The sequence below is a fragment of the Lagenorhynchus albirostris genome, chromosome 2, assembly GCF_949774975.1.
Source record: "Lagenorhynchus albirostris chromosome 2, mLagAlb1.1, whole genome shotgun sequence".
NCBI classification, from domain to species: domain Eukaryota; kingdom Metazoa; phylum Chordata; class Mammalia; order Artiodactyla; family Delphinidae; genus Lagenorhynchus; species Lagenorhynchus albirostris.
The window spans coordinates 167,846,531-167,865,532 of record NC_083096.1 but is presented as its reverse complement, the minus strand read 5'-3'; the positions used below and the strand labels follow the sequence as shown (position 1 = coordinate 167,865,532).

The following is a 19,002-nucleotide window of genomic DNA, read 5'->3' as shown; positions in this document are numbered from 1 at the left end:
CACAATCCTCTAAATGGATTTTAAGACATATCAATGGGTCACAACCAGCTGTTTGAAAGAACTGCTCTGAAACATCACATGGGGAGGGGACTTAAAGGTCATCTAGTCCAATCCTTTTATTTTACAGAGGGTAAACTGAGACTCAGAGAGGTTAAATCACTTGCCCAAGGCCACAAAGCTAGTAAGTGGCAGTGCTTGGATTTCAACCAAGATCTGACTCAACTATTGAATTCTTACCATGTGTCAGCCACTACGCCGAGTTCTTGAAGAGCATTATTTCATTTAATACCCACTGTGATCCTATGAAACAGATATTACCATTCCCACTTTACAGACGAGGAACAAAGTCTCAGGATGGGGAACATGACTTATTCAGGGTGTCACACAGTCAATAACAGACCCAGGACTTGTCTCCAGATTCAGCTGTCCATAAATCCTGTGGTCTCGACCACTAAGCCCACTCAGAAGAAAGTGGTTATGAAAGTGGGTTTGTGAGCTCTAAGCGCCTAAGCGTGTACATGGGCGGCAGTGATAACGTTGTGCTCCCTACTCTTCAGGGCCTTATCACTGCGCCACCAGCTCCCAAAGAACGTTGGTGGTGGGCTTCCCTGGTGGCGCACTGGTTGAGAGTCCGCCTGCCGATGCAGGGGACACGGGTTCGTGCCCCGGTCCGGGAGGATCCCACATGCCGCGGAGTGGCTGGGCCCGTGAGCCATGGCCGCTGAGTCTGCGCGTCCGGAGCCTGTGCTCCGCAACGGGAGAGGCCACAACAGTGAGAGGCCCGCGTACCTCAAAAAAAAAAAAAAAAAAGTTGGTGGTAAACGAAAAGAGAACAGACTTTAGCCTAAGGAGGAGGAGGATTCGAAACGCAGCCCGGAACATCAGTTTAATCTCTGTTTAAACTCGGAACACCAGTTTAATCTCTGCTTTTCAGTTTCCCCATCTGTGAAGCTGGGACTACAATAGCATCCGTCTCCAGGACTGAAAGAGCCAATCTTAATTTCCCGGCCCCCGGAAGCGCCTTAGCAAACGTCGACCCTTTCCGAGCCCCGCCCTCTTCTCCCCACGCGCTTGCGCCGCACAGGGGCGCCTTTTACGACGCGGCGGTCGCGGCGCGCTTGGCGGCCGGAGCGAAACGAGCGAGCCGCGGGTGGCGGCGGCAGGGCACGGGGACGCGCGGGCGGTGGCGTCGCCATGTCGCATGGCCACAGTCACGGCGGGGGCGGCTGTCGCTGCGCCGCCGAACGTGAGGAGCCTCCCGAGCAGCGCGGCCTGGCCTACGGCCTGTACCTGCGCATCGACCTGGAGCGGCTGCAGTGTCTCAACGAGAGCCGCGAGGGCAGCGGCCGCGGCGTCTTCAAGCCGTGGGAGGAGCGGACCGACCGCTCCAAGGTGGGCCTTCCGGGGCCTGGGTGGGCGGGCGGGGACCCGCGCGGGGCCTCAGGCCGCCCGTCTGCTCTGTCAGTCTCATTTCTGAAGTTAAAAATAACCACGGCCCGATTGCCAAGCGCTTTCCCGTGCCCGTCTCCTGCCACCCCTTTGAGAGGCGAACAGGGTCGAATCTCCCCATTTTGTAGGTAGAGGAGCCGAGGCCCAGAGACGGGAAAGGGCGCTTTGCTTTACACGGCCAACGTTCAGTTCCAGGGCTGCGGGGGGTAGTGACGGAGGATGACCCATCAGGGCGTTTTCCCTACCGTTTGACCACTGGTCCTAGTGGTTGCCTGATTACTTATCACCTGATGAAGACCGAAGACCAGCCTAGGGAGATGAAGCACGTTATCCTATCTAGAGTATTTACCATTGTGGGGCGTAGAGCCATTTGAAAGCTGTGGACCGCATAGGCACAGATCTCTGCACACAATTTCAGGAGGCTAGTTGGTGCAGGAAGTTAATAAGTGCTGGAAGACTGAGGGCGGTTGACTATCTGCATTGCACTCCAGCTGTAAAGCAGGGTGGAAGATGCCTAAAATCGTAGGCGCTCAGCAAATATTTGTTGCTTTCTCCTCTCTCCTCCTTCTCCCCTCCAGTTTGTTGAAAGTGATGCAGATGAAGAGCTTCTGTTTAATATTCCGTAAGTATTTCTTTGGTGCTTGCCTCAGGCTAAAGAGGCTGTACCCATTTGCCTTACCAGGATTCATTCCATGGTTGTGTCAAGAGCACACCTCTGTTTCTGGAAAAGGGGTAAATTACTGAGGTGGGTGTGAGTAGCTTTCTTGGTGCAAAAAAGATGTATTTGTTAAAAGATAACTGAGAAGTCAAGGTAAATTTTTTAGAACCAAAGAATACCAGAGGCAGACATGATCTTAGAAATTACCTAGCACAAGTCTGACACATGAGTAAACTGAAGCCCAGTAAGGGGAAGGGCCTTGCCCAGGGTCACACAGCTCAGCAGAGATTGAACCCCAGGTTGACAACCCTCTTTTTTGCATTCTGGCAGATTTACAGGCAATGTCAAGCTCAAAGGTATCATTATAATGGGAGAAGATGATGACTCACACCCCTCTGAGATGAGACTGTAAGTGGCAAGGGTCTAGGCCCTCAAGAAGCTCCTATCCCTTTTTCTCTTTTCTCTGGTAGCACTTTATTCCAGAATAGTCTAATTTTTTCTTTTTACTGGGTTAAATATCCCCTCCCCCTCTTAAAAAAAAGTCTTATGTTTGTTCTGCATTGAAATACACTTATCTATCTCTTCCTGAATTAACGACATTTTTAGATTAAGTATCTTTAGCGCCAACAGCTTGTCTCTCTTCAAAGTATTTGCTGTGGCACCATTGGCATCCTATAAATGCCAACTGTTGATGACTTTGCAGTTTTCTTAATAACCCAGCTGCAGATCTCAAATGATCTTTAAGGAGTCTACTTTGGGGTTAGCTTCAACATCTTCCCTTGCTGTTTCAGACAATTACAATCTTTCTGTGTGTTTTGTTGAGATGGAAGCAGTCCATCTGAGTTTACATGGCCTTTAGTTAGCAAAGTTCTATATACCTCTTGTAACATGGAATCTGTTCATACTAGAGCTAGTACTCCCTTTCTGACAAGTTGCCTTATTCCAGCGTAGCCTTTCTAGAGGAGGGGACACCGCTTTCTGAGGGCTGCAGAAGCAAATACCAGAAGAACTTTACATAAAAAGTTCTTCTGAAAAATTGATCAATTTAAATGAGAGATTTAAGAAATGGACACTATTTTTGAATGTTAGAAACATGAATTTGAAAGCAAATCCACATATTTAATCATTGTAAGGAAACAAAGTACGTTTGAGGTGATGCTTTCTGGGACTCGTTTACTTGTGAGATGGATTGACTGGACAAGACTAGACATCCATGTTGTGTTGTAGTTAAGAGGGGGCTCTGGGGTAAATAGTCGGGTTCAAATTCTGGCTGTACCGCTTGCTAGCTGCATGACTTGGGCATTACTTCTCTGTATCCCAATGTTTCCATATGTAAAATGGCAGTAATAGTCTGAACCTCTTAAGATTGTGGAGAGAAATGAGCTATAACATGTAAAGAGCTTAGAATAAATCCGGAACGTAGTATGTGCCCCGTTTTGTTTTGTTTGTTGGTTGGTTTTGGGTGGGGGGGTTGGCTGCGCTGCACAGCTTGTGGGATCTTAGTTCCCCGAACAGGGATTGAACCTGGGCCCTCAACAGTGAAAGAGCAGAGTCCTAACCACTGGACCGCCAGGGAATTCCATAGTATGTGCCTGGTTTTGGAAAGGCAGGTGCAAATGCTTATAGAGCCCTCAGTTCTAAGCACTTTGCACTTTATCAAATCTAAGATGTCATTGATTATAAAATGCACCATTATTTTATGTCCCGTTGATAAAGAAAAAAGCAGTATCTGTTCAACTATGACATGTCACTGATACATTCAGAAAAGTTAACTTGAGACCTTAAATCAGTGAAATTTGAACACAAACTAGGTGTTAGATGATATTAAAGAATTATTGCTAATTGTTAAGTTGTTCATCGTAAAATGGTATCATATTTTTTTTACGAAGTCCTATACGGACATATTTATGAATGAAATGATACGTTTGAGGTTGCTTCAGAATATCAAGCGCAAACAAAATGGGGGTGATAGGCAAAATTGGCATGATCTTGAATATTGAAGCTCAGTAATAAGTATATGGAGATTCATTATATTTTTCTCTTTACTCTTAAGTATGTTTGAAATTTTCCATAGTAAAATTTTTTAACAAGTGTGTCTCTTAGAATTGATTCAATTTAATATCCACATCAACCGTATGGGATATGTACTATCACTATCCCCATTTTACAGATGATGAACTAAGAGACAGATTAAATCACTTGCCCAAAATTACACAGCTGGTCAGTGACAGAACCAGGCTTTAAACCTAGGAAGTCTGGCTCCAGAGACACTGCTTTTAACCACAGTGCTACACTGCCTCTCATAATGCTGCTTATAAATGTTCACTATTATTATTATTCTGTGCATCATTCTTAGAAACACTTTGAAGCAAACATTTGCTTTCCTATGTTACCTGCATTTTGCTGCAGCTAATATCTAGGCCCCTCCCATGTGGGTGTGTTAATAAGACACTAGAGATTGGGAGTGTGTGTGGCCCAGTCCTTTAGAATTTGTGAGTTACAGAGGAGACTGCTGTTTCTTAGATATGTCTTTGAAAATTTGTTTCTTCACTAGCAGTTTTACTTAACTTTCCAAAGCCCATTGTGAGTTGGCGGCCTTTTGTGCTTTCTTCAAAATGGAAATCCCCAAGTTGTATTTTTTTAAGACTTGTAGGATGACTCTGTATATAGGGTAATTTTGAACACAGAAAAATGCTTGAGTGTTGGGTTACCTGATCTTATCTCTTAACTGTGTTTAAGATGTTTCTGCCAAAGTATTTTTTCCCCATGAGTAAGCTGTTTTATTTAACATCCTCAGCTTGGTCTGAATGTGCTGAGTTGCTTATTTTCTCCATGCATTTGCTGCATGTGACCCAGTTTGAGCTATCGCTTTGTGTATTGCTTCTCATGCGCTCTTAACCCACTCAAAGATGCCACTGGCTTATGTTGCAGTTCTCAGCTCTTGTTGGATTAAAGATATGTGTGTATAAATGCAAGTAAAATGCCGTTTCCAAAATTTGATCTCCTGTTGATAGAACCGAGGGCAGTTGAGGAGTCAGTAGGAAGTTCTGAGAACCTGAAAAATGTGATAATGCACATTTCTTGATTTTTCTCCCCTTTCCTTTCTCAGGTACAAGAACATTCCACAGATGAGCTTTGATGATACAGACAGGGAGCCAGATCAGACCTTTAGTCTGAACCGGGATCTTACAGGAGAACTAGAGTATGCTACAAAGTAAGCACTGGGCCTCTCTTCCACTCTTTGGCTTCTGAGAATGGCAGGCGCTTCCTCACTTGCAATGAGCATCTGTGAGCAATGCTAAATGCATTAGCATTTAGTGGGCTTGCAATTGTTTTTGGCCCATCTCCTGCTTCCTTAGCATCAGAAACAAGTTAAAACAGTGGAGAGCCCTAATCCTAGGCTTGGTCAGATTTTGGCAGAGGTTCAGTGCAAGCCACAGACTTGTTAACCTGGAAGCAATTGACAGATTTGAATGAGCTCCTAGTATGGTCTTAGGAAAGATGTTTTCAGAATTCCTCTTTGCATAGTGGGCTTACAGCAGCCAAGTTACATGTGACCACCTTACCTCTCTCATTTTCCTACTGAGCTTGCTTTCAGATCCCTGCGTGGTCGCACAGCATTTCTCATTCCTGTTCCTTGCGGGCAGGGGCAGTGTTGATTCATTTTTCTGTCCCTATTGCCTTGGACAAGATCTGGCAGATATTCAGTAAATGTTCACTGTATTCATTGCTTGCCCAAAGGAGAAGTGAGACGTAAGACCCCAAGATTGTTCTCTGACATTTGCCTGGGTTTTACCACAAGATGGAGCTGGAATTGACTTTTTTGACATGGGTAGTGAGCTTCTCACTGAACTCTTAATTGTTGTCTTCTCTCTCCACTCTTTCATCCTCTAGAATTTCTCGTTTTTCAAATGTCTATCATCTCTCAATTCATATTTCAAAAAACTTTGGAGCCGATACCACAAAGGTCTTTTATATTGGCCTGAGAGGAGAATGGACTGAGGTAAGATGGCGTTGGAAGTATTATTGCCCCTCTAATATGTGTACATATGTTTGTATATCTGCATGCTGTGGTGGTAGGAGCTTGAAGGAAAGGAAAAAGAGCAAGTGAGACATTGATTGCTCCCAGTCTAGTTTTTCTCAGTTTCATCACTGTAAACTGTCTGTCTCATTTGACAGGCTATAGGAATTTTAAGGGGGTTGAAATAATACAGTTGATATCAATGCAGTTTTTCACCTTAAAATTCTTTCCTTCATTTAACATTGTTGGTAACCTTTCTTGTTCTGGGCACCAGAGATAGGGTGATAAACAAGATAGACAAGGTCTTCTTCTCATGGTGCCTCCATTATAGTAGAGGAATGGATCTTCTAAGTGATGGGGTGAATCATTGATTCGATCTTGCCCAGGCTTCTCAGGATAAAAAGTATCAGAACGGGGAATAGATTAGATGATGACTTCTAGAAATGAGCCTGAATAAGGACCACTCCGTTGAGTGGTCTAGGCAATGGCCAGCTGACCCAGCCTCTCAATTTTCTTGCAGCTTCGCCGACATGAGGTGACCATCTGCAATTATGAAGCATCGGCCAACCCAGCTGACCACAGGGTCCATCAGGTTACCCCACAGACACACTTTATTTCCTAAGGGCTGGCCAAGGCTCCCACAGAGGCGTTGTGTCAGTGAAGATGTACGACATACTGTTGGGAAAGACAGAGAGAGATGGGGCTCCAGAGAGAGTTGGCTGCCACAGCCTCTGCCAAGCTTTGTCTTTGGGGCTTGCTGCAGAAACCTGACCTACGGAAGACACCACACCCCCGGGAAGGGTCGTGTGGGTGCCGAGGGACAATCGTGGTTCTCTGGGGCCCTGCAGAAGTTGGGTCTTGGGGTGGTCAGCACCTGGCAGTCATGGATAATGCCTGCCTTCCCAGTTAATGTGGCCACGGGATCCCAAGTGTCTTGATGCTTTGTGGCAGGATTTTTGTGTGACTTGTTTTTTTTAAATGGAGACTCCTCCTGGGCTGCAGTAAACTTTGTGAAGCCTCAGCATTGTGTTCGTATTAACCACCAGGAGGGTGTCGAGCTAGAAGTCCTTGTCCCTGCGTGCTCCTTCTCCCTGTCACCTTTCACCATTCTTGTCAAGCTGCCCAGCTTGGAGTTGTCTGTCGTGCGCTAGTGTCCCATGGTTATAGTTAGAAGAGCAAGAATCTCCTGATAATGCGTAATAGCTTGAGAAGAAGTTCTTTTTTCCTGCTAACCAGGTAAGCAGTCTGAGGAGAGCATGGGCATCGTTTCTGTGTTTGTTGGGATCCTGGTCGGGGTAAGATTGGGACTTAGATAAGATTCCTCTTGGGACATCCTTAATATTTATTAGCTTCTAACTAGTGTTGTAAGCCCAGTTGCCAATTTGGAGATCTCAGTTCTTCTGTTCATGGATTTTTATTCACTGTGACTAATAAGCTTCCTAATAAATCCTTGCCAGACTTAATGTTTGTATATTCTTTTGAGTTCTTGGTAGTACTCATGAAACCTTTACTGAGAACTGTATGAAACTTTGAAATCTATTGTTGTTTGGGACCAGGTAGATGATAAGTGCCACAATTAAATTGACAGTAGATCAGTATCTCCAGGAAAGGTCAGGTTTAATTCTGTACAGTAGGCTAAAAATGCTCCTACACCCACCCACCCACATTTTGTAAAGAAGAAGGTGAGGTTAAAAACCTTCTATTCCATTTCTTAGGTAAGGAAGTAAGTTGTGATGTTTACAAAAACAAGGGAGAACAGATTCTGGAGCTCATCAGAAGAAATGATGGTGAGGAAAGTGAAGTGAGCAGCCCCTAAGGTCTGAAGGTAGACCCAAGAAGTTGGACTTAAGATTTGAAAGTCAGTACGGCAATTGGACAGAATTTAAGTATCCTAAAAGAGGGGATTTAAAGTGGTCAGTATTCTCTCCTTTGCAGAAATTAGAAACACTTGATAATGGAAATTAGTGTTGAATTTAATCCTGTTGAGAGAATGCCTCTGAGGGATTGGCCTACACCGTTGCTAGCCTGTTTCTCCAGCTTATCCTGGGGAAAGCCTGCCACCACCAAGCCTTGCCCGAGCCTCAATTTCTAAAAATGCAGCCTGAAATCAACCAGAATGCAAATACAATTCTCGACGCACCAAGGGTCCTACTCACTCCTCCGCCACAGCCTTTTTATTTCAGTTGGGTCATTTGGAGATAAAGAAGGGCTATGTTTTAATTTGGAGTAGGGGGAAAATAAAGTTAGAAGTGTTAGAGCAGACTAACCATTAATCCCACTAGCACTAATCACCGGTAGCCTCTGAGACAAGGCCTCTGAATTTGAGCTTCACTCTGAAGAATTTGCTCAAAGTGCCACAGTGTTATAGGTGATTGGGGTGCAGGAGGAATTGTTTATTCTTCCACAAGCAGACCCAGCAGGGATTCTGGGAGTGGGAGCAACTGTGTTGTCCTCATCCATTCACCCCTTTTCCAACCCTGGATCCTTGGCCTGCTCTGGTCCTCTGGACCCAAAGTTTTCCTGCTCTGTGACGGGCTGAGCACTTAAGACCAAACTGCCTCTTAACCTGGGAAAAAGTGCTTTGTTGAGCTTCCAGATATACTGTTTTCTTTCAGTTCAAAAAAACCTAGTGTACATTAAGCTGGGCAGATGAGTCCTAAGCTGCTGAGGGATGACTCATTTCCTGTGTGCAGATGCCCACAGGCCCTGTCAGGGACATGGTCCTGCAAACCCAGTTTGCCTCCCCTTCCAGCCTTTATGTGGACCCTGAGCCCCATTCCACTTTTTCCGATGCTGCAAGGAGCAAAGGGTGACTCGGTGACCAAATGAAACCCTCTTTGTTAACAACTGGAGCTCGCTGATGGTGGTATTTTGTGCACTGTCTGTGTGGTATTGCTTGCTGAGGGCAGAGCTAAGACAACACCTCCGATTCCTGACCAGTTGTCTCGGACACTGCTGATGCCAGTGTTCTTTTCTCCCAGGTCCTTTTTAGAGTCATTATGTCCTCAACGCTGTGATTTTACACTGTATAGAGCATTTCCACACGGCCTCATTTGAGCCTAACAGCAAAGCTGTGAAGTAAGCTGGGTGGTTATTGTCACCGTTTTACAGCTCAGGAAGCAGGTGCAGGGGCAGCATCACAGTGTCATCCTGAGATTGCTGTTTACTTCCCTCCCCTGAGCCTCAGTTTCCTCATCTTTAAAGTAAGGTTGGAAGACTAGATGGTCTCAAAGTGTCTTTTCAGCTGAGCGTATGACTTTATCCATGACCCTGGAACAGGACGTGAGGGCCAGTGGTGGAAACCCAAGACCATAAATGGATGGGAAGGTGGGAAACTCTGCTAGTGTGAGGAATGCCTCTCCTTCAGGACAGGTTTCCTCCAGGAGACGCACGGGTGGTGGTAGCAAGTGGGAGCCACGGAGGCACTGTCTAGATTCGGCCGGAGACTCCGTGGCTTGGTTATGGGGAGTGGCCCCACCGTACCCAACATGGCAGCTCCTATCTGAAGAAACCCCGACGCCCACTTCCGGGTTCCGTACCGCTGGCCAGGCTACTTCCGGCAGCGCGATGGCTGGGTTCCCGGGACTCGAACGGAAGTTCCGGCGGGGGCGGCAGAGGGGGAAGAGTGTGTGTCTGTGCGGGAGAGGGAGGAGAATCGCTCGAGAGGTCTCGAAACCCCCACGAGTGGAGGTACCGTGGTCCGGGGCCAGCAGGCCCGGGGAGGGCACTGGCGGGGCATCGGCCCACCGCGAGGGTACTGGCGAGTGGGGAGGGGCAACCGCAGTTGTGAGGGATGGGGGTGGGGAGTGAGGTGCGAAGAGGCGCTGGCCGGTCTGGGGGACTTTGAGGGCAGAGAGGGGGAGGAAGATGGGGTCCCGGTGTGATGAGAGGGACTTCGGGGTCGGAAGTGGAGGATCCCATTGTGGGGCGGGTGCTCTCCAGGGTCAAAGGTAGAACGCCCCTTTGTGGCCAGAGGCGGGTCCGGGGTCAGGATAGAAATTGTCACTGTGGGGAGGGCGACTCTCGGTCAGAACAGAAGTTCCCATTGTGGGGAGTGGGAGACCATAGGGCAGGGTGGAAGTTTCTACTGTGGCGAGGAAGACCCCAGGTCAGGGGGGAAGGCACCACTCTGAGAGGAGGGGCCTGGGGTGAGGGTGGAAGTATCTCTGTGGGGAAGAAAGGGAATCTCAGCTTAGGACAAAAGGTGCATTCCTGTGTGGGAAGAGGAACCCCAGGGTCAGAGGTGAGGGATCCTACTGTGCGGAGGGGCGCTCGGGGGAGAGGGGAGGGGGAAGCCAGTTGGTGGGGTGGGAGGGGTGGGCGCTGCTAGGAAGGGTCGGCACTTAGGGGCAGGTAGCAGAAGCTGCCGGGGAGTTTGGAGGATGCTAAGGACGGGAGGAGCCAGCCAGCTTGGCATTCTTTTGTGCGTTTGGGAGTCCCAGAGCATGGTCGAGCTGGGGGACCTATTTGGAGTCAGTGGGCAGCAGCAGGTGGCCTCATACAGGGGGGCGGGGGGCACTGTTTAGGAGGTGGGTGGTGGATCGGAGTTTGTGTGCCTTCTGGGGACATGGGCAGCTCCCAGGGGCTCTGAGAAGGGCTGAGCCAGAAGGCTGATGGGGGCTGGATGGGAGGGAAGTTGGAGAAAATGTGTGTGGGGTTGAGGGTAGGGGTTGGAAACATATTTCCCGGCAGTTTTCCTTCCCTTCATTTCCCAGTAGGGCCGGGAGTTGGGAAGGAGGGGACGCAAGGGCTCTAGAGAAGGGGGATGATTGGAGAGCAGGGAGAGGAGGCAGTTACCTGCCAACGAGTGTTAGGTGGGGAGAAGGCAGCAGGGGATGCCCTGGCTCCCCTGCCCCACGGCCCCAAAGCCCTGCCTCTGCCCACCTCCAGCAACCTCAGGCTGTGTGGGGGGCCAGAAGCAGGGCCACTAGGGTGGCTGCCCCTGCTTTTCAGCCCTGGAGTGAAGGCAAACTTCCTGCCCGCTTGCTCGGACCCAGAACTTCTTGCCTGGCTTTTCTTTGTGCCCAGGATAGAACCTGAGGGCTGATGGCCCGGGTAGGCCCTGGGTTTGAGGCTCTGCTTCTGTGTCAGGATTCTCTCCCCTTCCTGGCCTTGCTCTTGACCACTGTCCCGAATGTGCACAGGCCCCAGCCGTGGAGCCCTGCAGTGTATGTGTGGTAACACCATGTCTGTGCCCCTGCTCACCGATGCTGCCACTGTGTCTGGAGCTGAGCGGGAGACAGCTGCGGTAAGGGTCTTCTGCTACCCACGCAGCCCCCAAGGGGCCAGCTGGGGAACTGGCTGGAGGGGGCGTGGGGAAAATAGAGGTGGCAGTGAGGAGAGGGCGAGCAGCCTGCAGCCGGGAGGCAGGGGCTTAATCACCTGTCTGGCTGCCACCTCAGTTCCCCTCCAGGTCCTTGGGGGTGAGGGAGGGGTGGCCAGAAGTTGGAGGACAGAGTGAGAGTGATAGCAGGACGGTGACTGCCCTATTCCCCATCTCTGATCCTTTTCCAGGTTATTTTTTTACATGGCCTTGGAGACACAGGGTGAGTGAGCTGGGGAGGGGGTGTTTCTGGGGAAGTGGGGGAGGGCCCAGGGGGCGGGACTGGAGCGGCCTGCGCCCTCCTTTCCTCCCTCTACACATCGGTGTCTTTTCTCTCTTCCCTCCTACAGGCACAGCTGGGCTGACGCCCTCTCTACTATCCGGCTCCCTCACGTCAAGTACATCTGTCCCCACGCGTGAGTGTCACCCCAGCAAGGGGAGGGGCTGAGGATGGGGGGTGGTCCTGTGGTCCCAGGCCTGTTCTCCTGCCGGCTGCATCCTGGGGCCTGGGGCCCAGAGCAGTCACAAGTGCCATTTTCAGCCTTCATCATTCCTGTGGAACCCTCAGGAATAGGGTCCAGCCCCAGACCCAAGGCCTCCTAGACCTGATACTCCTAGAACTAGCACCCCCTGTACCCCTTCCCCAAGTACTCACCGACTGAGCTGGAACCCCGCACACCGAGTGCTAGGCTGTGCTTCTCCATTGCTACTGCCGATGCCCCCAGCCACAGCCTCCAGCCCCACGTGGCAGGTTGCCTGGCAACACCTTAAACACAGGCCCTGCCTGCTGGGAGGGTTCCCCAGGGGTTGCCCTGCCCCCACCTGGGCTCTCTGCTGTGGCTTCCTCATCCCTCCTGAGCATGACGGCCCCTCTTGCTGTCCCTCCCCAGGCCTCGGATCCCTGTGACACTCAACATGAAAATGGTGATGCCCTCCTGGTGAGTTTGGAGAGGGGGAATAGGAGCTTGAGGGAGCTGCCTGGGGCCAGCCCAGGTCTCCTAGGAGCTGCCAACGCCTCTGCTCCTCCAGGTTTGACCTGATGGGGCTGAGTCCAGATGCCCCAGAGGACGAGGCTGGCATTAAGAAGGCAGCAGAGAACAGTAAGGCCCCAGCCCCTCCTCGGCATCCTCCCTCTCCCCCTCTGCCCGCCGAGGAAAGTGCCTGGCAATACCTGTTTGGCTCCCTTCCTTGGGTCCCTGTGGCAGCTTTCCTTCCACCCAGTCATGCCCCCTCCCCCCAGTCAAGGCCTTGATCGAGCATGAGATGAAGAATGGGATCCCTGCCAATCGGATCGTCCTGGGAGGCTTTTCACAGGTGAGGGGAGAGAGAGGGGGGTGGGGGGTGGGAGTTGAGCTGTGCCCTCATGAGCCCTCATTCTCTCCTTCCTCCAGGGTGGAGCCCTGTCCCTCTACACAGCCCTCACCTGCCCCCACCCTCTGGCTGGCATTGTGGCATTGAGCTGTTGGCTGCCTCTGCACCGGGCCTTCCCCCAGGTGAGTGTCTCCACTACCCCGCTCCTGCCCTCTGTCTCCTTGAGGCTGGGGCATTGCGCCCAAGCACTGGCTTTGCTCTCTGAGTCCCGTCTGGCCCACAGGCAGCCAACGGCAGTGCCAAGGACCTGACCATCCTTCAGTGTCACGGGGAGCTGGACCCCATGGTTCCCGTACGGTTTGGGGCCCTGACAGCCGAGAAGCTTCGGTCCGTTGTCACACCCGCCAGGGTCCAGTTCAAGACTTACCCCGGGGTCACGCACAGCTCCTGTCCTCAGGTCAGTGCCGAGGGGCTGCTTCCCACTCCCGCCCTTCTCCTTCCTCCCTCCAGCCAGGAGCCTCTCACAATACCCCCACCCCCCACCCCCAGGAGATGGCAGCTGTGAAGGAGTTTCTTGAGAAGCTGCTGCCTCCTGTCTAACTACAGTTGCTGCCCCCCAGCGCGGTCCCCCAGCTCATGGGGGACTTGGCACACGCGGCACCATCTTGGATCTGAGCCGGTCGAGCCCCTCTCACCCTCCTGGACCCTTCCTTTTCCCACAGGCCTCTGGGGTAGGCAGGCCAAGGCCTGTCCGGGCCTCCCTTCCTGACTTCAGCCACCTGGCTGTCTGCCGCAGGGGGTGGGCTGCTTTCTTATCCCATTTCCCTGGAGGGGGGGGCCCCCCTGGCAGCAGTATTGGAGGGGCTGTAGGCAGCGGGAGAAAGGGGCCCAGCCGCTGACCCACTCACTCAGGACCTCACTCACTAGCCCCACTTTGGGCCCCTCCTGTGACCTCAGGGTTTGGCCCCTGGGGCCCTACCAGGCCCCACCTCCCACCCTCTCCCGCCAGCTGATTCTGCCCAGATAATCGTGTCTCTCCTGCCTCCACTCCAGCTGCTTCTCAATCATGAATGTGTCTGTGGCCCGGGCCCCCTTGCTGCTGTGGGCTCCCTGCCCCTGCGCAGGAGTGTGGGTGATGGGGCGGAGTCCTTCGAGGGGGCCTCCCCTCAGCCATTCTGACTTGGGGGCTGGGCCCTGCCTCCCCATTACCCTCCGCCCCCGCGGGCCTGGAGCCTGCAGGGCTGGACTGAGGCTCAAGGTCTCCCCCAGCTGCCTCACCCCACATTGTCCCCACTCTAGGGCCAGGGGGAGGTGGGGAGGAGTCATGTCTTGTCTTCTGTCTCCATGTAGTTTTGGGTGTTTTTCTTGTTGTGTCTGGATTCCGATAAAATTAAAGAAATTGCTTCAACTCTTAGGCCTGGATGATTCTATCCAAGGGGTAGAGTGTGATCACGTGCAAGAATCTGCTCCAGTGTAAGAAAACTTTATTTTAAATACTTTGGGAAGCTCCTTCGTAGCAGTATAAATTAGTGCCCGGGAGGAGGGCGTTCTGTGTGTCTCAGGGCCCTGCTTCGCCCCACTTGCTCTTGGTGGTCCTCCTGGGTTCCTGGACCCTGTGGAATAGAGACCCCTGATACCTGGTCAGTGGTGCGCTTGGCCTCATGCCTGGTGGGCTGAGTGGGCACCGTTGGGGTCTGAGGTAGGGGAGGCTCTGAGGTCCCTGGGTTCCTCCCAGAGGCTGGAGAGCAGGCAGTTGTTTCTCTTCCTTTTCTGGTCCCTGGTAGGTGAGGGTCTCAGGCCTGCGCGCCAAAGCCTGAAGGATTCTGCTTCTGCCAGCGCCATAGATCTTCACCTGTGATGGGGCGAGGTCTGTGCTCAGGGTCCACGCTGGAGTGCAGGGCCCGCACCACCTTGGACAGCCCGGAGTGGGCAGGGCCAGACCCCCGGCGGCCCTTTTCCTAGCCCCTGACTCTCTCCCAGGGGCCAGGCCAGCACCCAGGGTCAGGGGTTGGGCTAGCACTCACACATCCTATCCAGCCCTAAGGCTGCTGACCAGCCCAGCTCCTTGAGGGCCAGGCTGGGGTTGGCATAACAGGCAGCCACATCGCCTTCCCGCCGGGCCACCACCTTGTACGGGATCTGCAAGAGAGGGGGCGGTTGTAGCTTAGCTGAGCTGGCCCTAGCCTTATCTGCCAACTTGCTAACCAGGCCCTCAAGAAATGGAGGTCCAGAGCAGGGTCTCGCTCTCAGGCGTCAAGTCCTAAGGCAGGCTTGGGGAGACAGGGCGGTGCTGGGATGCCCGTCATGTAGGTTAGTGGGAGGGGCTGGGGGTGGGTCAGGGTGGGCTGCCAGCCTACCTTCTTCCCCGAGGCCTTCTCCATGGCCACGACCATCTGTAACACCGAATAGCCTGTGCCCGTGCCCAGGTTGTAGATCTGCCCAGAGAGGAGAACAGGGACCGTGCCGGGGGCTGGACTTACTACCCCTGTGGGCCCCATTGGTCCAGGCCTCCGTCTCCTTCCCCTCCCTCCCTTCTCTTCCTACCCGGCAGCCACACTGCTCCTTCAGCTTCCTCAAGGCCGCGATGTGGCCCTTGGCCAGATCCACGACATGGATGTAATCCCGGACGCCTGCAGAGGAGGAGGTGGTGGGGCGCTGGGTGCAGTACAGTCTCTGTCCCACCGCAGTCTCCCTCCCGGCTCCCACTCCTGGCTCCTCCTGGTTCTGAGCTCACCTGTGCCATCCTCTGTGTCATAGTCATTGCCAAAGACATTTAGTGCCTCCCGTCGTCCAATCGCCACCTGGGGTGGAGGTCAGGTTAGCTTTTCCCAGGACCTTGGCACCAGCTGTAGCCCTCAAGTCTAGGGCTACCCCCTTCCTTTCCCTTCTCCCTTACCTGGGAGACATAGGGCATGAGGTTATTGGGGATGCCCTGGGGATCCTCGCCGATGCAGCCCGAGGCGTGGGCGCCTATGGGGTTGAAATATCGCAGCAGCACTGCATTCCAGGCCTGTGGGACGCAGGTCAGACGATGGGGGTTGGGGTGCAGGCTGCGCGTCCCAGCTGAATCCAGAGCCCACCCTGCTGGTTGTCTATCCCTAGAAAGGAGCAGGGTATCGGGCCCTCCCTGCAAGTGCTGTGACCTCGTGCAAGTCACTGCTGCTTCCTGAACCCCAGCCTCCTCCTTGGTGGAGGCTGATCAGGATCCCGTCCTCAGGCTCGCCGGGGGTGGGCTGTGAGGGGTCCGTGAGCGGAGCCACGGCTGAATCAAAGGGGGCCCTCACCTTGTCTGCCTGGCACAGGTCCCGGATCATTTCCTCGATGAAGAACTTGGACTTGCCATAGGGGTTGGTACAGCCACCTGTGGGGTGAGCCTCATCCAGGGGCAGGTACTGGGGGTTCCCATACACGGTGGCCGAGCTGCTAAACACCAGGTTCTTCACCCCGTGGGCCCTCATGATCTGCCCGTGGAGGGGAGGCGTCAGTGGCCTCTGCCTCGCACGCTATTCCTGCCCCCTTACACCTCCCAGGCGGGTGGGGCTGAGCTATGGGCTCCCATTTACAGAAGGGGAGACTGAGGCTGAGAGGCAAAGACCTAGCAAAGATGACACAGCTTGGGCTCTGCCACCGTGTTTGGCACTGCATACCCGGCCAGGGGCCCTCACAGTGTCTGTGTCCTTGCCTCAGGCCTCACCTCCAGAAGCTGGATGGTTCCTGTCAGGTTAACTCGGTAGTAATCCAGAGGCTTCTGCACCGACTCGCCCACAGCCTTGAGCCCAGCAAAGTGGATGACTGCCGTGAAGCTGTGCTGCAGGGTTGCAAAGCTGGGGTCAGAGGTTGCTTACAGGCCTGGCCCTTGGCTATGCCCCTTTCCTGTCTGCCTGCCAAGCACCCACCTTCTTAAAAAGACGCTGTAGGGCTGCCTGGTCCAAGATGTCCATCTCCTCAAACTCCACAGAGTGGCCTGTCAGCTCCTGAACCCGGCGCAAGCTCTCAGGCATGGAGCCCCCTCCTGGTTGGGCACATAGAGGCCATCAAAGTCAGAGAAGATGGGGTGCTGGGTTCCCAAGGGACTGGCCAGACACTCATCTCTTGGAGGCAGAACGCAGGGTTTCCCTTCCATCCCCCTGGGAGCCCCAGCCCCCTCCGCCTGCTCACCACGAATGGCGTTATGGAAGTTGTCGACGACCACCGGCGAATAGCCCGCCTCCAGCAGCTCCAGCACGGTGTGGCTGCCGATGTAGCCAGCCCCACCTGTTACCAGCACCTTCTCCGCCATCGCGCCTGGCCCAGGACGGAGACTCAGAGGTGGCTGAGGCTGCCTGATCAGGGCCTCCTTCGATCTGGACTCTGGCGTCAGAGGGAGGCAGTGGTGCGTCCTAGTTAATAGGGTGGGTCTGGAGTCAGCCCTGGCCCAAGACTGGATACCATCACTTTCTGGCCTTAGGCCTTGGAGACCACTTCTCTCTTGGCCTTAGTTTCCATCTATAACATGGAGTTTATAACTGTCCAACTATCACGTGGTAGTGTGAGGGTCAGATGAGGTGATTTTAAAGGACTGCCACATGGTACAGGTGGGGAGACTGATGGCACAAGTGCCATAACTGACCGGGGGTTGGGAAGATGGAACCCTAGGCTCCACACTGCCTTCCCCGAGGTGTCTGGGGACTGGACAGTTCTGGACAGAAGGAAACAAGGCAGCAGCATTGGGACTCCAAGAGCCCAGGAAGGGGTTCTGTCTGCTCAGACTCGGACCTTCCCAGTCCCTCTGCCATCACTAGGTATAAACTGGCTCCTTGGTTCAGTGACTAATACCTCCTGGGGTAAGCAGCCCCCTGACTCCCTCCCACAAAGGTCAACTGGGAGGAGGCAGGAAATATAGCAGATGGCCTCAGGGTGGGGTCTTTTGCCAGGCAGGCTGAGCCCAGCTCTGGGGTTACAGCACTGCACTCCTGGAGTGGGCCCCACCCCAGGTCAGCCAGGCTGGTTCCGCCTGTGCGGATGCCACTCCCGGCTTGGAGCTAAGGATCCCGCCTAATTCTAGGTGGCACTGAACAGGGTAGTGTAGACGTGGCCTTGGCCCCAGGCTCCACTGTCAGGTGTGCACCACCACCCTGAACAAACTCTACGGGCAGAGACGGTGGAGCGGAGGAGGGGGGCGGGGGAGGAAACTCAGACACTGAGGTCTTTCATTCCGGGCGGCCTGGCCCGCAGCCGCCTTCCTCCGAGCTGCGTCAATCCTCTTCTGGGCTCATCCAGCTCGACTGAACGCCCGCTGCGTGCCAGGCTCTGTATTGGGCACTTTTGCATTATTTTCCTGAATTCCCCCAATATCCTGATGAGGCAGGTGTTATTACTGGCACTTTACAAAAAAGGATACTAAGGTCAGAGAGGTGAAGTAATTGCCTTAAGTCACAAAGCTAGTGCTGGCCGGGCTAGAATCTGGATCTCCAGGATCAAAGCCCCGCCCCTCTCCCCAAGCAGTTCGCCCCCCGCCCCCACTGTTTCCCGCTGGACTCTGCTCCTGACGCTGAAGCCGCCCCCGCCCCCGTCCCACCGAGCTCCATGCACTGTGCGGGCCCCCGGAAAGTGGTGGCGGAGGAGCTATGGGAGGCAGGAAGGCTGGTGAGGCCGGCCTCCCTCCGACTCGCAGAGTGGCCTCGGTCAGCTGTCGCCTCCTCAGTTTTCCCAGTCCGTAAAATGGAGAGGAGGGGGCGCAGAGCCGTGAGCTATCAAGTGCACTTGAGCCTCAGGCTGGGATTCGGGCGGTGGCTCGGAGGGGGCCGAACTAGGAGTGCCTCGGCCGGGAATGAATGAACCCTGGCCACCCCAGCCAAGGCAGTGGGAGCTGCGAGCAGCGAGGGTGGGTCCGCTCTGGCGGGACTCTGCCCAGAACGCAGCCCAGATCCCCGAGACTCTCCTTCGCGCCCGGTGGACCACCCGGCCCCTCGCAAACCCGCCCAGACCCCCCATTCACCTCCCGAACCTGCTCCGCACCACGCACCCCGCGCTGCCTCGAACGGCGCCGCCTTCCGAGCTCCGCGCCCAGTCCCTTTAAGAACCGACGGCCCGCCCTGGCCCCGCCTCCTCCACGCCCCCAGGAGACGTGTCAGCGGGGAGACCGCAGTACGGGGCGCCGGGAGGACCAAGGAAGCTACGTCTTCAGGACGCCTGCGCGGCACGTCCCGCAGAGGGCGGTACCGACCCGTGCCTGGGCGGTGGGCGGAGGAAGGCACGGCA

General features: G+C 53.7%; 3 protein-coding genes across 14 annotated transcripts; 2 read left to right on the top strand and 1 right to left on the bottom strand.

Moving 5' to 3' along the window:
- Positions 1 to 1,102: 1,102 nt before the first annotated feature.
- PITHD1 (PITH domain containing 1) lies at positions 1,103 to 7,591 on the top strand. Its single transcript, XM_060141126.1, has 6 exons — positions 1,103 to 1,392; positions 2,028 to 2,071; positions 2,438 to 2,515; positions 5,217 to 5,321; positions 6,002 to 6,110; positions 6,649 to 7,591. The coding sequence occupies exons 1-6, from the start codon at positions 1,195 to 1,197 to the stop codon at positions 6,748 to 6,750; spliced, it is 636 nt and encodes a 211-aa protein (XP_059997109.1). The 5' UTR covers positions 1,103 to 1,194; the 3' UTR covers positions 6,751 to 7,591.
- A 2,089-nt stretch (positions 7,592 to 9,680) lies between these two features.
- On the top strand, positions 9,681 to 14,170 carry LYPLA2 (lysophospholipase 2). Of its 6 annotated transcripts, none has more exons than XM_060141122.1 (10): positions 9,706 to 9,818; positions 11,273 to 11,376; positions 11,643 to 11,674; positions 11,802 to 11,867; positions 12,342 to 12,389; positions 12,481 to 12,551; positions 12,692 to 12,765; positions 12,843 to 12,944; positions 13,046 to 13,219; positions 13,369 to 14,170. In XM_060141122.1, exons 2-10 carry the CDS (start codon positions 11,299 to 11,301, stop codon positions 13,435 to 13,437), a joined length of 714 nt encoding a protein of 237 aa, XP_059997105.1. In that variant the 5' UTR covers positions 9,706 to 9,818; positions 11,273 to 11,298; the 3' UTR covers positions 13,438 to 14,170. The 6 variants fall into 6 exon arrangements, with proteins under 6 accessions (XP_059997108.1, XP_059997105.1, XP_059997106.1 ...); XM_060141123.1 differs by having other exon boundaries at positions 9,785 to 9,882; XM_060141125.1 differs by lacking the exon at positions 11,643 to 11,674 and having other exon boundaries at positions 9,681 to 9,818; positions 13,312 to 14,170.
- Positions 14,171 to 14,229: 59 nt separating this feature from the next.
- On the bottom strand, positions 14,230 to 18,856 carry GALE (UDP-galactose-4-epimerase). 7 transcript variants are annotated; one of them, XM_060141114.1, is made up of 11 exons: positions 18,740 to 18,856; positions 16,921 to 17,141; positions 16,659 to 16,774; positions 16,457 to 16,570; positions 16,047 to 16,223; positions 15,659 to 15,772; positions 15,497 to 15,563; positions 15,307 to 15,392; positions 15,120 to 15,197; positions 14,787 to 14,901; positions 14,420 to 14,614 (listed from the first exon to the last, which is right to left on the bottom strand). In XM_060141114.1, the coding sequence occupies exons 2-11, from the start codon at positions 17,039 to 17,041 to the stop codon at positions 14,556 to 14,558; spliced, it is 1,047 nt and encodes a 348-aa protein (XP_059997097.1). In that variant the 5' UTR covers positions 17,042 to 17,141; positions 18,740 to 18,856; the 3' UTR covers positions 14,420 to 14,555. The 7 variants fall into 7 exon arrangements, with proteins under 7 accessions (XP_059997093.1, XP_059997092.1, XP_059997094.1 ...); XM_060141110.1 differs by lacking the exon at positions 14,787 to 14,901 and having other exon boundaries at positions 14,230 to 14,614; positions 16,921 to 18,124; XM_060141109.1 differs by lacking the exon at positions 14,787 to 14,901 and having other exon boundaries at positions 14,230 to 14,614.
- Between the last annotated feature and the right edge of the window lie 146 nt (positions 18,857 to 19,002).